Here is a 14,913-nt window from a genome sequence, read left to right on the forward strand (position 1 = left end):
TAGGAGCAGCATTGTTCCGGCCGGTCGAGCGTGAAGGACCTGAGCGGAAATCTAACGAGCAGATCGGAGCAGATCGGAGCGGAGCGGAGTGACAGGTACAAGAAAGATGGCAGCCGTGGCAGTGGCTGAGTTTCAGAGAGCGCAATCTCTTCTCGTAACAGATCGGAACGCCTCCATCGATATCTTGCATTCCATAGGTAAATATACCCGGAAAAGCGTGACACTAGAAACTAAAGTCTTGTGTTTGTTTTAGTCTTCATAAGCTTCCCAACAGCAAACTACTAGAACTATTCAATTCGAAATATTTGTTGTTAGCTAGTTAGCAAGATGTTCGATCTCGTCTCTCCCCCGGTGTTTTTACAGTGAGTCAGCAGCAGCGGCGAGCTAGCCGGCTAGCATCATCCCGGTAAAATGATGACTTGCGCTAATGCTATTGCTAATTGCAATTGACAGGAACTTGGATGGACAGTTGGAGAGTTCCTCTCGCAGCAAGTCGTCCATGATTAATCAAATCAGTGTTAAAATTGCTTTCACAGCGTCCTGTCAAATTGTTGATCTTTATAAGGATTCACCAAGCAGTTGTCATGTTTTTGTTTTTCTAGTATTTTCATGATCTTATCCATCTGGAGTCAAACATCACAGTGAATAGAGAATATTTAAATTCAACGTCTTCATCTCATTTGAAATTTGATTCTGTGTTGCAGTAAAGCGGGATATTCAGGACAGCGATGAAGAGGCTGTGCGTGTTAAAGAGCAGAGCATCCTGGAGCTGGGTGGACTGCTGGCCAAGACAGGACAGGCTGAAGGTAAACACAAAAACTCTTTGTTAGATCGCACCATTGTTTGATTCATATCAGCTCAAATATTTTAGTAACAATCAATCCTTTTCCCTTTTCCGTCAGAGCTTGGTGGTCTGTTAACATATGTGCGGCCATTCCTCAACTCCATCTCAAAGGCCAAAGCAGCCCGACTGGTCCGCTCCCTGCTGGACTTGTTTCTAGATATGGAGGCAGCCACTGGTCATGAAGTCAAGCTCTGCCTGGAGTGCATAGAATGGGCCAAGGCTGAAAAGAGAACTTTCCTCAGACAGGCCCTAGAGGTGAGATATATTCTAATAATAATGATCGTTTTTCCAAATGAGATCAATGATTTGAGATTTTTATCCTGCTTTGTCCTTAGGCTCGACTTATCTCACTATATTTTGACACAAAGTGTTACCTGGAAGCTCTACAACTAGGTGAGTGTCCAAAATTATTTTATGGTCTACTTCAATATACTGACTCCAACCTCTTAAATCATATTATCAAGACCTGTTGCAGAATTTAGTTCCTGACCAATTTGTAAAATTTTTTAACAGTTGCGTGTTTATTTCCACCCTCCAGGCTCGCAGTTACTACAGGAGCTGAAAAAGATGGATGACAAAGCCCTGCTGGTGGAAGTGCAGTTGCTCGAGAGTAAAACATATCACGCCCTCTGTAACCTACCCAAAGCTCACGCCGCTCTCACTTCAGCCAGGACGACCGCCAATGCCATCTACTGCCCACCAAAATTACAAGCTGCTTTAGACATGCAATCAGGTAAGAAGCAAAAAAAAATAAATAAAAATACAGTCCATCCAAGATGACCTGATGTGTGATTTCAGGGATCATCCATGCAGCAGAGGAAAAAGACTGGAAGACAGCTTACTCTTACTTCTACGAGGCCTTTGAGGGCTACGACTCCATTGACAGTCCGAGAGCCGTCACAGTTCTCAAATATATGCTGCTCTGCAAAATCATGCTCAATGTGTAAGTCTTACAGTACGAAGGTACTATACAATTATTATTTTAAGTCTTCAATAATGTAGCTACTTGCTTTTATAATTCCTCACCACCACGAGGATCCCAACTTTTTTTTTTTTTTTTCTTTCAGGCCAGAGGATGTCCAGGCCCTCATCAGTGGCAAGCTCGTTCTGCGCTACAGTGGAAGACAGGTAAGATGAGTTTTGATACATTCTGTTTTAGAAACATGTAACAATTTTTTTTTTTTTTCTCCAGACGGATTCCCTAAAAAGTGTAGCACAAGCCAGCAAGAATCGCTCGCTATCTGACTTTGAAAAGGTTTGTAGACTGAAGTGAAACTTGTGTCGTGAATCTGTGAATGATCTGCTCTTTGTCCTTGCTCAGGCACTGACAGAGTATAAAGTGGAACTGAGGGACGACCCCATCATCCGAACACATCTGACCACACTTTATGACAACCTGCTGGAGCAGAACCTCATCAGGGTCATTGAGCCTTTCTCCAGGGTCCAAGTAAGTGCTGCAATAACTTTTGACTTTATTTTTACGATATGTTCTATAGACTTTATGCACTATTTTCTCTTCCAGATGGCCCACATTTCCTCCATCATCAAACTATCCAAGGTATGTTTGTTTTTTCATTAGTTCATTTAATGGAGTTTTTATTTGTTTTTGTATGTACACTGTAATATTCAGAATACAAGTGTGCTTTTCTTTCAGGGTGATGTTGAGAGGAAATTATCACAGATGATTCTGGATCAAAAATTTCACGGTATGTTTACAGAAGCCATTTTTTTTTCTTAGCTAGTCTAATGACATTGTTTTTGACTTTGTGTGATATTATTTGTAATATGCAAAATGCTGACATGTAAACAAACCAACTTTATTATTATTATTTTTTAAACCCATTCTGCTTCTTTTGTCCATCCCGCCAATAATGCTGACAGGTATTTTAGACCAAGGTGAAGGTGTCCTCATCGTCTTCGATGAGCCTGTGGTTGACAAGACGTACGAGACGGCCCTGGAGACCATTCAGAACATGAGCAAGGTGGTGGACTCACTTTACAACAAAGCCAAGAAGCTAACATAAGGTCAGTCTTGTCGATCCAATTACATTTATCCTGAGTGTTTTTTTTTTTCTCTTAAGTAAATCGTCATGTGTTGTAGACCTCTTGAAAATTCAGGTATGCTAGTCTTGCCAGTTAAGATGAAGTCAACCCCTAACCATGGATGTTTGCAGTTCCAAAGACAAATAGACAAAAAAACCTACCAGTGAAGTCCACTTCAAAGCCCATCTTGCTGCCAAGCTTTTCAGTTTTGGGTGGCGCTTAAGCTTCCAAACAGAGACAAGACACAACAGCAATTAGAAGGCAGTCCGGAGACCTCTGCCAAGAGCCACAAAACCCACCGTGTACATCTGGATGTATTTCCAACATTATAACATATCAAAAACATGAAATGGCGGAAACATCCAGTGATCCAGAAGCGGCCCACAATGTCATGGTTTTCCCTTGGCTCACGCTCCACCCTTTCATCGCTCATCCATGAAAATCGTTGTTTTATTTCCTTTGTAGTCCCACAGAGAAATAAACAGGATTTTTTTTTGTAGACTTGAAGAAACACAGCCAGGCAAAAACTGCTCGGTCCTGAGTTGTTAAGTTAATACGATGAAACAAAAGCTGGACTTGTCAGCTTTTGATCTGAAGCCAAAATGTCTTAATATACAACTAAAAAAAATACTTTATTCACTCCATGTCCGACTCTTATTTTCCTGTGCAGAGAGGAAAAAATCCGTGCAGAACATCAGACCTCCGTCGATGCCTCTCACTTTAACCCCCTGGATGGATAAGGGAAGTGGGTTGGACTTTCAAAACACTTGATGAACCTGTGGAGACACTTCAGAGGGAATGGGCACAACTCTTTGGTCCCCCCTCTTCTGGTAGGGAACACAAAGTGCGCCACCCGCTGGAAAAATCTAGACACTGCGCCTTACTTCTTCCACCGATGGGATGAGCCATCTCTGCACTGGCCATCAGGGAATCTTGTAAAATAAAATAAAAAAATAAACTAACCACATGTATACACTTGTAAAATTAACATCAAAACATGATCAGATAGAAGCTAACTTTTCAGATTGTGTTCTACCTAATTTTTTTTCCCCGTCCATTCATCATTTATCTGTAGGACTTGCTACTTTTTCGGGTTAAGACTTTGGACCCAAAGTTTTGATTGTATCCTTATTTGTACTGTAGGTCTGCCCCCACTCCAAAGAGTATCAGGGCATTCTGGGGATTATATCAGCGCTGTTTCTTTAAAAGCGTTCCGCAGAAGACCCAAAGTGTTACTGTCGTGCCATTCACCCGCATCTAACCTCCTCTTTGTACAGAACATTGCCAAGATCTGCTGTTCATCCACTTCCCCCGTGTAATTATAAGGTCTCATTTTTATAAGATGCAAGAATCGTGTAAAGCTCACCAGTGAGAGCACCAAGTGCTTTCAGTGTTCTGGTGGAAAGGAGGAATTTTGCATTATGAGATGTTTAGAGTGATTGTGTAAAAAAAAAAAAAAAAAAAAAAGGGTTACAGAGAAAATCATATTGTACATTCCTGAAAATATATTTTGCAGGGATTGGGTAGTTACCATATATAAAAATTCAAATAAAATGCTGTTTGGGGACAATTGACATGTTATCAATTTGAACATACTTTCTAATGCTTTTAAATGAGAAGTTAGTCTAGATTTAAATTCCAACTGTTGGCATTCCAGCTCAGATCGATTGAACTACATACATTCCACGATTCTTCTGCATTTCTCAAAGACACTTAGGTGAAGGCAGTGACCTTGAGAGAAATTCTGTAACATTTTGTGCACTGATAAATGCAAGATAATGTGTTGAGGTGCTGTGTCTTCTTTTCAGTCTATTTATTGCATGCCAGATGGGGATTATGGACTACTTTGAATACATGGTCTTGTTGCCTTAAACAAAAAAAAAAAAAAAGAAAGACAATAGGCCCAAAACACCAGTAACCAAGAAGCATCTTGGGTCCAGACCAACGAGATTAGCAGTATGGCGTGGCCAGCCCAATCCACAGACTTAATGCAATAGAAAATGCGTGATGCAAAACCAAGATATGCTGAGGGATCGGGAATGTAGTTCAATCATCGTGGGCTGGAGGACCAGTTCAAAGTTTCCAGAAGTTGGTTGACTCCACCCAACATCATTCTGAAGCTCTCAGAACTGATGAAATATTAATTCCATGGTTCACTGGAAAGCAAGATATTTTTTGGTGTATATTGGAAATGTTTGCTTTGCTAAAATAATGATGAAATGTAATGGTATTGAACAAACTAAGTCTTCATTTTCTTCACTTTAAAGGTGTAATAAGTTAATAATTGTTTTATTTGTAAAACGATTGTACATGTTCATCCACAAACACAGGGTAAGCTACATAAAATACAAATAAACACCTGGCTGTGCATCTTTTTTCAAACATTGTTCACTTTATTTATCTTCAGCCCAAAATTCCCTATAATGTTAATGCGAACCATCATAGCTTTGCTATTTCAGCCAATTAATTCAGCCTAGTCTTTGCTTTTAGGATCCCAGTGGGACTTTTTGCAGACCTATACTTTTGGGTTTATTGTAGGTCCACTGCTTAAAGCTTGCTTGGCTCCCCTCCAGGGCATGATGGAAGCCCGGGGCTCAAGTCAACACATGTAAAGAAAGCCTGATTGACTCTCAATGTGAGTCTACAAGCAGCATCTCCATTTGAATAGGAGCAAAGCCAATGCGTAAACATACCTTATCAGCACACCATTATCTTTGTTTGCTAAATTAGTATATTTATTCCCATTGCCACAAAGTAAAAAACTTTCTTACACGACTTTTTTCTGCGTACTTTTGATGCACCACGTTGAGATTCTACTGGCATATTCAGGTGAGGACTTTTTTTCTGTTTGTTTTGGGATTGCTTGGTTGCTAGTGCGCCTCGGTGTCTTTAAGGCTTTAGGGAGAGGTTCGCTGGAGGTTTCTGCGGGGAGAAGAAGGGAGTCAGACAGGCGACAAGCAGTGCCGTCTTGGCCCCGGGGCAGAGGCTGGGAGTGCGAGGGGGAGCCAATGAGAGGGAGACATCCACTCCTTCTCTCCTGCCCGGCTTGGCTCAGCTCGGCGCGCCCTGTAATTAGGAGCTCCACTTGTGGGCTGGGCGCCGCCACCGTGGACAACTTGGGAACGCCAGCTCCACACTCTTGTCTCTTTGTCTTTACTGAACACTTACTGGAACGTCGTGAACAATGAACGGGCAACCATCACCTGCCTTCGAGGAGAAGAAACCCAACCTCCGCGCGTCCCCGAGCCTGGCGGAGACTTCACCCGCGGATATGGGCTTCTACGGCGGCCATGGCGCGCTCCATGGCTCGCAGGATTTTTACGCAGCGCAACAGTCTTACTCGAGTCAACACATGAGCCCTTACGCGTACACCCACTACAACCTGAACGGTATGGTCCCCGGTGGCGCCTTCCCATGCGGAAAAAGCGAGTACACGTACCCGCACTCGGCGTACAGGGAGCCCGGGGGCTTCAGAGAGACGCAGTCAACACTTCCAGATAGTGGTGAGTGAGTACGACTCGGACTAAATAACAGGATTTAACGTGTTCATTTATTTGTCATTTTGATAAAACACTTGAAGAAATTTACTACTATTGCAGCAGACAATACAAAATGAAGATATGATGTAAAATAAAATAAAAAGTTGTCAGTTTTTCATTTGGAGTGAAGTAATCGTCTCAATGGAAATAGGGCCTTCATAAGTTAGGATTATATGATTTATGGTTTATATGACAACTAATTGATGGAATTGATAAAGTTAAGAAAAAACTATTGTTCATTTGGGGTTGATAGGAACAAGAAAATAATAACGAATGTTTGTGGGATGAACAGCAAAGCAGAGTATGTGTGTTGTGTCCATGACAAATTAAAAACATGGCAACTTCAAGGTGATGTGACTTGCAGCATTATTTAAAATGAGCCCATCTCCAAATTGAAGGCAAAGTTCAATACAAGCTTTGCAGGATGGTCCGGTCAATCCAAAACTGACTATGCAGCCATTTTCCAGAGAAGCTTGCAATGATTATGCTTCATCGTCAGGCCCATTTTTGTTTGCAACATGTGCACTGGAATCCAAGTTGTGTGATGGCATATTTGGAAATTGGGTCATACGGTTAAGATTCTACAGAAGATACAGAGAACACAGTTCTGATTGCTGCACGGATAGCGTAAGCTGGAGGCTGTGAGCATGTGAGGCATCATCTCAATACACCGATATATCAAAATGATATTATCTGACCGGTAGCAATCCCATATTGCACTGTCTATCCTTCACCCCCACAGAGTAGGGCTTTGTCAGAGTCTACCTCCAGAATTTGGGAGCAAAGAGGATGGCATGACCTGCCAGCAATCCTGACCTCAACTCTGTTGAACACTTGTGGGATCATCTTGGGCGTTCTTTTCGTGCCAGAGTGACCAACACAACCTCGTTGGCTGACTTGCAACATATGTTGGTTGGAGAGTGGACTCAAATGGCATGGCGAGGATGCACGAGGAGCTAGCTAGGTGCTAGCTTGATACGCCAGAAAATCCTAACCCTCAATGTTCCTCATGTGGTTGATTATTTTACACATGGGGCCAAAAAGATAAAAATGCTGTTTAAAGATTGAACAAAATGCATTTATATTTCACACACAGAAAAATTTAATCCTCTCATCCATTTTCGCTTATCCTGCTCAGGGTCGCAGGGGGTGCTGGGTAAGCCACAGGCCCAAATTTTTATTGCTGAATAGGACTCGGGCCTGTTTTGACTCGTTTTCCTACTCCTCTGTGGTTCCAAAGGAAAAAAAAAAAACCTATGGAGAGACCTACACTATATGTCCACTGGTTATTGTCATTTGTAATCATCACAATGATGTCACAAGTCTGGAGAGGAATATTGGAAACACTTAAGCAGGATGACGTCTTCCACGTCAGAGTATCACTGAAGATTCATTTTCGGCCGAAGCAAAGTGGCTCATGGTGCAGTCTGTGGGCAAAAAAAGAGAATAATTTGTGGTAAAGTAAAAACCTAAAGCGAGAGCAGTAGTTTCCGGAACTATTTTCACACGCTTCTATCGAGTATAAACTGTAAATTGAAGTTTCTTTTATATTCTCCATGCATCTGTACGTCCGTCAATTTATATTCTTCAGTGAAACATAAATGTTTTGGGAATTCTGAGTACAGTATTGTGCAAAATTCTAGTCACCATACCGTGCATCTTAATTTGATCACACCTTTATGCCTGTTCTTTAATGTAAGAAATTTTATTTATATTTGAAGAAGGTATATGTATATGATTACAGATGTGAGTGATTTTGTCTCGATGTGCCCCACAACTGCCAAGTGACCAGTCCAGGCTCTAACAAAATAAGTGATTACAACACTGGTCTTTTTTTTTTTTACATTTAAACATTCTTTTTTATCCAGAGATACAAGTTAAGTTTTCAATATGATTTTTTTTGGTGCTGATTCCGCACCCACCGTATTTTTTCTCATTTAATAATAATAATAATTCTGGTGCATCTATAAAAATATTCAGTGATGTACACTGTCCCTGTCAAATAAACTAACAAAATAAATAATAATATATTTAGTATTATTTATGAATTCACTGTTAGGTTTAGCAACTAGTGGAATTTCTTTTCTGAGACGTTATTGTGATCAATTAAAGTTTGTACGGCGCAAACTTACATAAGTCAAACTTAAATAAGAATCTGACTTTAATGATCAATGTCACTAAAACAAAATGCTTTTGCATGTTTGAACTCACCTCATCCTATCATCATTTGACATGTGAACGTATCTGTGTGTGAACGTCTTTCTCAAGATATTCAAACTCAACAGACTGGTGCACTTTTTTGACATTCCAGCTGGAGAAGGCTCCAGGGCACTTTGGCCCACAGCCACACAGCACATCAGGTGTCACAACATGTCAGTCAGCCTTGGCCTTTGAATCATCCAACAACACCGACACCTTATCACGCAAGGCCTTTGGCCACGCCCCAAATGAATGACGTGTTGTTTATTTCAGAAATGCATATAGAATAACAAATAGCCTTGAAATCATTAAAAGAGAGCTCAAAAGAAGATTATTGCTTCACATGAATGGAAAATGATGTTCCAAAAATTAAACATGGACAATTTTTTTTTTCTTTTGTAAAGTTGAGCATGAATTTATACTGTCATTTGCCAAATCAATTAAAAGTAACTTAATCAATATCAATCGGCGTCAATATTGGCCCAAAAAAAAAAAAAAAAGTGATGCAAGAGCAATAGAGGCAATGTATGTATAGAAGCAGTCTTTCAGGCAACATGAAAAGCACCAATAAATCTCCGTCTCCCGCCCCGGCTCGAGGGGACACTCAGACCAAAATTATAAGTTTGGAGTGCTGGTGGAATTTCTTTGAAATGTACTGTAGCGACTGTAGCAGCCATGGCTATTTCTGTTATATCTCTGCTTTGTGGACTCCAATTTTAAGCTGCTCTTATTGTATGAGGAGAAGTAGAAGACACATGCAGAGTTCTAAAATAGAAATTTCTCATGGTCAAATGTGTAGGTGCTGGATTGAACACACTTAACCAAGCGTCTCCTCCTATAGTGAAAGAAGAACCAGAGATGGAGGTTCGGATGGTAAACGGGAAGCCCAAGAAGGTTCGGAAGCCGCGGACAATTTACTCCAGCTACCAGCTAGCCGTCCTACAGAGGAGATTCCAGTCGGCCCAGTACTTGGCCCTTCCAGAGAGGGCCGAGCTGGCCGCACAGTTGGGCCTGACACAGACACAGGTGAGGCAAGACAGAAAAAAAAAGATAATAAACAGCTTTTATTGGCACTGGCGAAGAGATAGCAAATAAAAATCCCACATTTGGGATTTTAATTTTTTCTAAATTACTCAGAAGGAGATAATGTGTAGCTTGGATTGATTTTTGTGGGTGTGTGAAACCAGTCCTGGAACTTTTCTGACACTATGTTAAATTTATGCTGGTGCACTGGTTCATTTTGGCTCCTGTGGCTAAGTTATTAACTTTTTTAAGTCATGAAATGACTGAGCAGAAATTGTAGTTGGATGTCACCTAGTGGTTAAATGACCAATGACACCTCAGATGGAACAACTACCAAAACCAAATCATACCTGTTCAAGTTTTTTCACATACAGTAAAATGGAAGAATTCTATCCTGCTTTTATGCATCATGAGTTTTAAAAAAGAAAAAGATAAATTTTGTTCTTATATGTTCTCTATTAACACATGGCCATTTTTAAATGCTATTAAAACAATAATAATTAAATTCTCAAGTAAATTTAACATAATTCAATTTAATATGACATTTTCAAATGACATGTTTGTAAATGCTGAAATAACTTGATAATTTCCCAAAGTTTAAAAGCTTTTACTAAAAATAAATCGAATTTGTTCCAAGTATTGCTGCAATTTATTTCTTCCTTCACATGACATGTCACATGAATTTCAGGTGAAAATATGGTTCCAAAACCGTCGCTCCAAATTCAAGAAACTCTACAAGAATGGAGAGTTTCCACTGGGGGACATTGCGCTGGAGCAAAGCCCAGAGGCAAGCGATTCGATGGCTTGCAACTCTCCCCCATCTCCGGCTGCGTGGGAAAACAACAATAGCAGCAGCAGCAACGCCCCCAACAACACAAGCAGCAACGACACAAACACTAACAGCAGCCTCAAGAATAATACCATGCTGGGCCCTACCAGCAGGGGGCAGGATTCCTATCAGCCCTCAGGTGATTCCTCCTCTGTCTACATGGAGGAGTACACGCACCAGAATTGGTACCAGCAGCAGGACGCACATTTAGGGTTGCAGGCGGCTGGCACTACCCACCACCCGTCGTCATCGGCGCCCCCCGCCCCCATTGGGGCCGTTTACTGAGTCCCAAACATGCTGAAGACATTCAACCCAAACAGGAGGGAAGTTTTGGGATCATCCAGAAATCTCCAAAGGCGTTCCTCTAAAGCAGGATGAAAATGGACTTTCCATAATGAACATTTAAAACATGACCAAAGTTCCCAAATGCATTTGCTTAATGCCATTTATAGCCATAGACAGACTACTGTTGATATTCTAGATTTATAAGTTTTTGTTTTTTGAGGAAGCCCGGAGATGGGATCGAACCCCGCAACCTCTGAACTTTAAGGTGGAGAGTGTGCCACCATGTCACAATTTTTCTGTACTAAAGAATTTTGTAACCAATTAAATCATTAAGTTACATATAATTTTACAACGCACAGTTATAAGTAATCGCCGCAATCCCGTAAGATGTATAACTAATTAAATAATTAAGTTATATATAATTTCACAGCGCACAATTATATGGGATGGCTGCAATCCCGGAAGATGTATAAGTGGTGTATGTATTTTCAGTATATAAAATACTGAAAGTGAATTAGAAAATAATTTGCAATGATACTTAACAACAAAAACACATCTCAATAGCCTTGATTCAATCCTTGAAGTCTGATATTACAAGATACTCAAGTGAAACAAATTAGAGGGCGTCATGATTATACCTTTTTTCCTAACTGTTGTTTGTTGGTGAAGGCTGAGTCATTTCAAAGTCGTCATACAAGCAGAACATGTGGCCGGGATGCTCGTGATGACACTCGTCAAGAGAAGACAAATTCGTGTGAGGGAGGGCCGAGGTTATATTCTTGACATGCAAGTGAATCTCAGTTGATTTTTTAGTTGTTTAAACTTTTTGGACTTATGAGGGAAACAGAAAGCCAGGTGTGGTGTATTGTCACCGGCATGACGTGAAAACTCCGCCATGACATTTACCGAACCCTAAGAAAGTATTTCGACCTTCGGTCTGACAATTAAAACTTCTGTAGGTGTTGTCATTCACGGTGCAATTATTTTGTCATTTAGGAATGAGGATACGACGGGTTTGTAATTACCTTAACTTTTTAGTTGAGCAACATGTGCCGCCAACTTCTCGGTGCTACTGGATTGGTTTCTTTTATTACTCATAGGTCAAGCCATTACAGACCAAAGTGCGGTTCACAGTCTAAATGTCACTAAAAACTTTCCTATTGAAAACTACTTGACCATAAGCATTCCTATATTTAGTTTTAATAGAACAGGACAAAAAAAAAAAAAAAAAAAGATCTCCATTGAGTGAGTTGTTTAGCATTGTTTGTCAAATTGCTCTCCCAGACTGCTGCAGTCAATGTTTATTCAAGTTAGTCTCAATGTTGGCGTCGTTAAAGTAACTTTGCAATATCCTCAAGCAAATGCAAAACAAATATTGCTGAGATCATTTAAATTGATATTTACATATACCTGTATATAAAATAGAAGAGGCAAATGGTGCTAAAATACTTTTCATAGAAAATGTATATTTTATTGGTGTGTGACACGTGATAATATTTTATTTATATTTTTGGATCAAATTTGGTACAACAGTCTGCATATTTGAAATAAAACATTTGACTTTACGACTTGGCTTGTGAGCTTAATGAAGTAATTCAGAAAAACTGTCTTGCATGCATGCATGCACTTGCTTCTTACACACACGCAGACACACACGCACACGCACACACCGGAGGTTTTGGGAGGTGACAGTACAGCAGACACTCTGGAGTCTTTCAAATCTAATAACACAGCAGCGAAACAGAACATTTGCTTTCATGTGGTAAACAGTTGGAAAGGGGAGGAGGTGAGTGTATGATCGGCTACGGGTGTGTACGTGACAAACAAGCAAACCAAACCCAAGGGCTAACCTTTAAAAAGACTGCATTGAAAAGAAGTCATCCCAAAATCACATTGAAGTTGAATTAAATTCACTTCAAAGTGTTTGACTTATTTTTCCATTAAGTGCATGGAACATGTCCCGATCTCGAGATCGGATTGGCCCGATCTTTTCTAATTTCCGGTTATTGGAGCTCGATTGGTCGTGCCGAGCTTTACGGCAACTGTCGTAAAATACCGGTTGACGGTAGCTGGGTAATTCAAACTTTCGTGGCGGTGCAAAGCAAGCTTGTCAAAAGTGTGGAAATATTATTAGAGAATGAAAACTGTCCTAAAACTACTTGCAATGTTTGCAACATAGCAATTTGAAGAGCAAACTTGATTTGCAAAGCTGCAGATGGAAAAGTTGCTAAAGCAACAAACGCTGGACGTTATGAGGAGAGACCAATACTCCAAAAAGAAGATCACAAAAAGGTTGGTCGAATTTATTGAAATGCTTATTGATGAAAAGTTGAATTACTTGCTCAAATATATATTTCACTTATATAAATTTCAATACTAAAAGCAAAATATATTTGTATCATGGGTGTGAAAAGATGGGCACACCCTGGACTGGTCACATGGCACAATTAAACAACACAGATTTAAATAGAGTGAGAACTGCAAACTCCACACAGGAGTGCCTGAGCAAAAATTTCAACCCAGACATGCTCACCATGCTGCCTATGAAAAAGTCATTTCCTCCATATTATAGCCCATTTAACACCCCTTGTTTTTTTTTCCTTTTTTCTAAATGTGCACTGATTGTGCAATCACATGACCATTTCAATCCAAATAGAACTGAGTGACACCATGTTCATTTAAATCTTGGTGTTAAATCCCAGACGACACTTGCCATGTCTATTTACCTTCCTCTGTTGATCCTTCAGCTTCCAGGTGTCAAAGAGGAATGTGTCTTAACATCTCAAGGAGAGCCAACTGGGACTTGTAGTGACCTGTGAAGTTTTTTACTTCCAAAGCCATGACTGATTCGACAGTAAAAAAAAAAAAAAAAGGTTCTTACAGAATGGGGAATCCAAAACTGATTTTCTCTCCACCTGGTCGAGTCATAGAGACAAAAAATTGAATTTTCCATGAAAGTCTTACTATATAAAAACACAAAAGTCTACCCAAACACACACATAAACTCATGTTGGTGAATCTATGGGCTTGAGTAATCATGATCAACTCGTTGGAGGCAGTTTTACACTTCAGGAGCCTGCAAGAAAGGAATGAGACGAGATGATGACATCAGCGGCTGAGAGGAAAACCCAGCAGCGAAAGACAACTTTACAAGAGTAGCTGGAAAGACTTTGCTTTCCCTGCCTCCAGCTACAACCTACAAACCACACATGGATAATACATATTTTCAAATGGCTCTCATGGCCTGTTCACACATGTCAAAGAAATTCTTAATATCAATAAGAATGTCACATAAAATAAATCATTCTCAAAATATAAATTGTTTTCCAGCAGCTGGTTCAACACAAGTTTTGTCAAAAGATCCCAGAAAAAGAAAAAAAAAAAAGACTTGTAAGTCTAACAGTTCACTCAGTTAGCCGGATTCAATGATGTCAACGATAATGGGCGACACGCTTTTGAGCTGCTAATTAGAGTGATTAGTTGGTGTTCCATACTTGTTGGCGCAATGTCACTATAATCGTCAAGTTGATGTTAGACGCAGCGTCAGGTTACGAGGTAATTGATGACCACAATGTTAATGGAACCCTAACTTGAAAAAACAATGACAAATAGTTTGACAAGCGGAGAAGGATAATAATAGAGAATTATCATAAATGATGATTGTGATTTAATTGGTTTAAGTAGATACTGCAATTGTTATTGATTGTTGTTTAACAATACACTGCAGCATGTACCTGTCAATCCCAATGCGAGAATATTCCAATTAGGCACCAAGAGCACAACTAAAGCTTTCGTTATGTAATTCAATATGCAAATGATTACTCACATAGTGAGCAGTGGTAGATAACAGAAGCGGTCGGAGGAAAGGGGGAAACATGTAAGGCCAGAATCGAACCCTGTACGTTTGAACTGTGAAGCGGACGTGCCAACAAGTGCTCCACCATTATGGGAAGATCTTGCAATCCGAAAAGTCTAAGATGATATCTGATTGCATCCCTAGCAAATGTCAGTGGCACTCCACTTGCATGTTTTATGTGTACACCTTATGAATTAACAAGCCAATAAAAAGTGACACCTGCTGTTTGTTTCTTGTGTTAATTGATGTTGTCTCGTACTCTTTCACTGCTTTCCTCCTCCGAAACCGGTTGCAT

The 14,913-nt window shown here is 40.2% G+C and overlaps 2 protein-coding genes and 1 long non-coding RNA gene across 3 annotated transcripts; all 3 read left to right on the plus strand.

Annotated features, from left to right (window-relative positions):
• The first annotated feature begins 24 nt into the window (after nucleotides 1-24).
• LOC125983057 (26S proteasome non-ATPase regulatory subunit 11A) lies at nucleotides 25-5,249 on the plus strand. The gene is made up of 13 exons (XM_049743928.1): nucleotides 25-197; nucleotides 705-806; nucleotides 903-1,099; nucleotides 1,180-1,237; nucleotides 1,383-1,577; nucleotides 1,643-1,787; nucleotides 1,912-1,972; nucleotides 2,037-2,099; nucleotides 2,166-2,291; nucleotides 2,367-2,402; nucleotides 2,499-2,550; nucleotides 2,726-2,869; nucleotides 3,558-5,249. The coding sequence occupies exons 1-12, from the start codon at nucleotides 107-109 to the stop codon at nucleotides 2,866-2,868; spliced, it is 1,269 nt and encodes a 422-aa protein (XP_049599885.1). The 5' UTR covers nucleotides 25-106; the 3' UTR covers nucleotide 2,869; nucleotides 3,558-5,249.
• A 564-nt stretch (nucleotides 5,250-5,813) lies between these two features.
• Nucleotides 5,814-12,327, plus strand: LOC125983069 (homeobox protein Dlx3b-like). Its single transcript, XM_049743950.2, has 3 exons — nucleotides 5,814-6,390; nucleotides 9,467-9,651; nucleotides 10,337-12,327. Exons 1-3 carry the CDS (start codon nucleotides 6,072-6,074, stop codon nucleotides 10,760-10,762), a joined length of 930 nt encoding a protein of 309 aa, XP_049599907.1. The 5' UTR covers nucleotides 5,814-6,071; the 3' UTR covers nucleotides 10,763-12,327.
• A 200-nt stretch (nucleotides 12,328-12,527) lies between these two features.
• Nucleotides 12,528-14,841, plus strand: LOC125983089 (uncharacterized). The gene is made up of 2 exons (XR_007486623.1): nucleotides 12,528-13,054; nucleotides 13,510-14,841. It is a non-coding gene; the product is annotated as an uncharacterized lncRNA (long non-coding RNA).
• The last annotated feature ends 72 nt before the right edge of the window (nucleotides 14,842-14,913 follow it).

This window comes from Syngnathus scovelli, chromosome 16 (genome assembly GCF_024217435.2).
Source record: "Syngnathus scovelli strain Florida chromosome 16, RoL_Ssco_1.2, whole genome shotgun sequence".
In the NCBI taxonomy this organism is placed as follows: domain Eukaryota; kingdom Metazoa; phylum Chordata; class Actinopteri; order Syngnathiformes; family Syngnathidae; genus Syngnathus; species Syngnathus scovelli.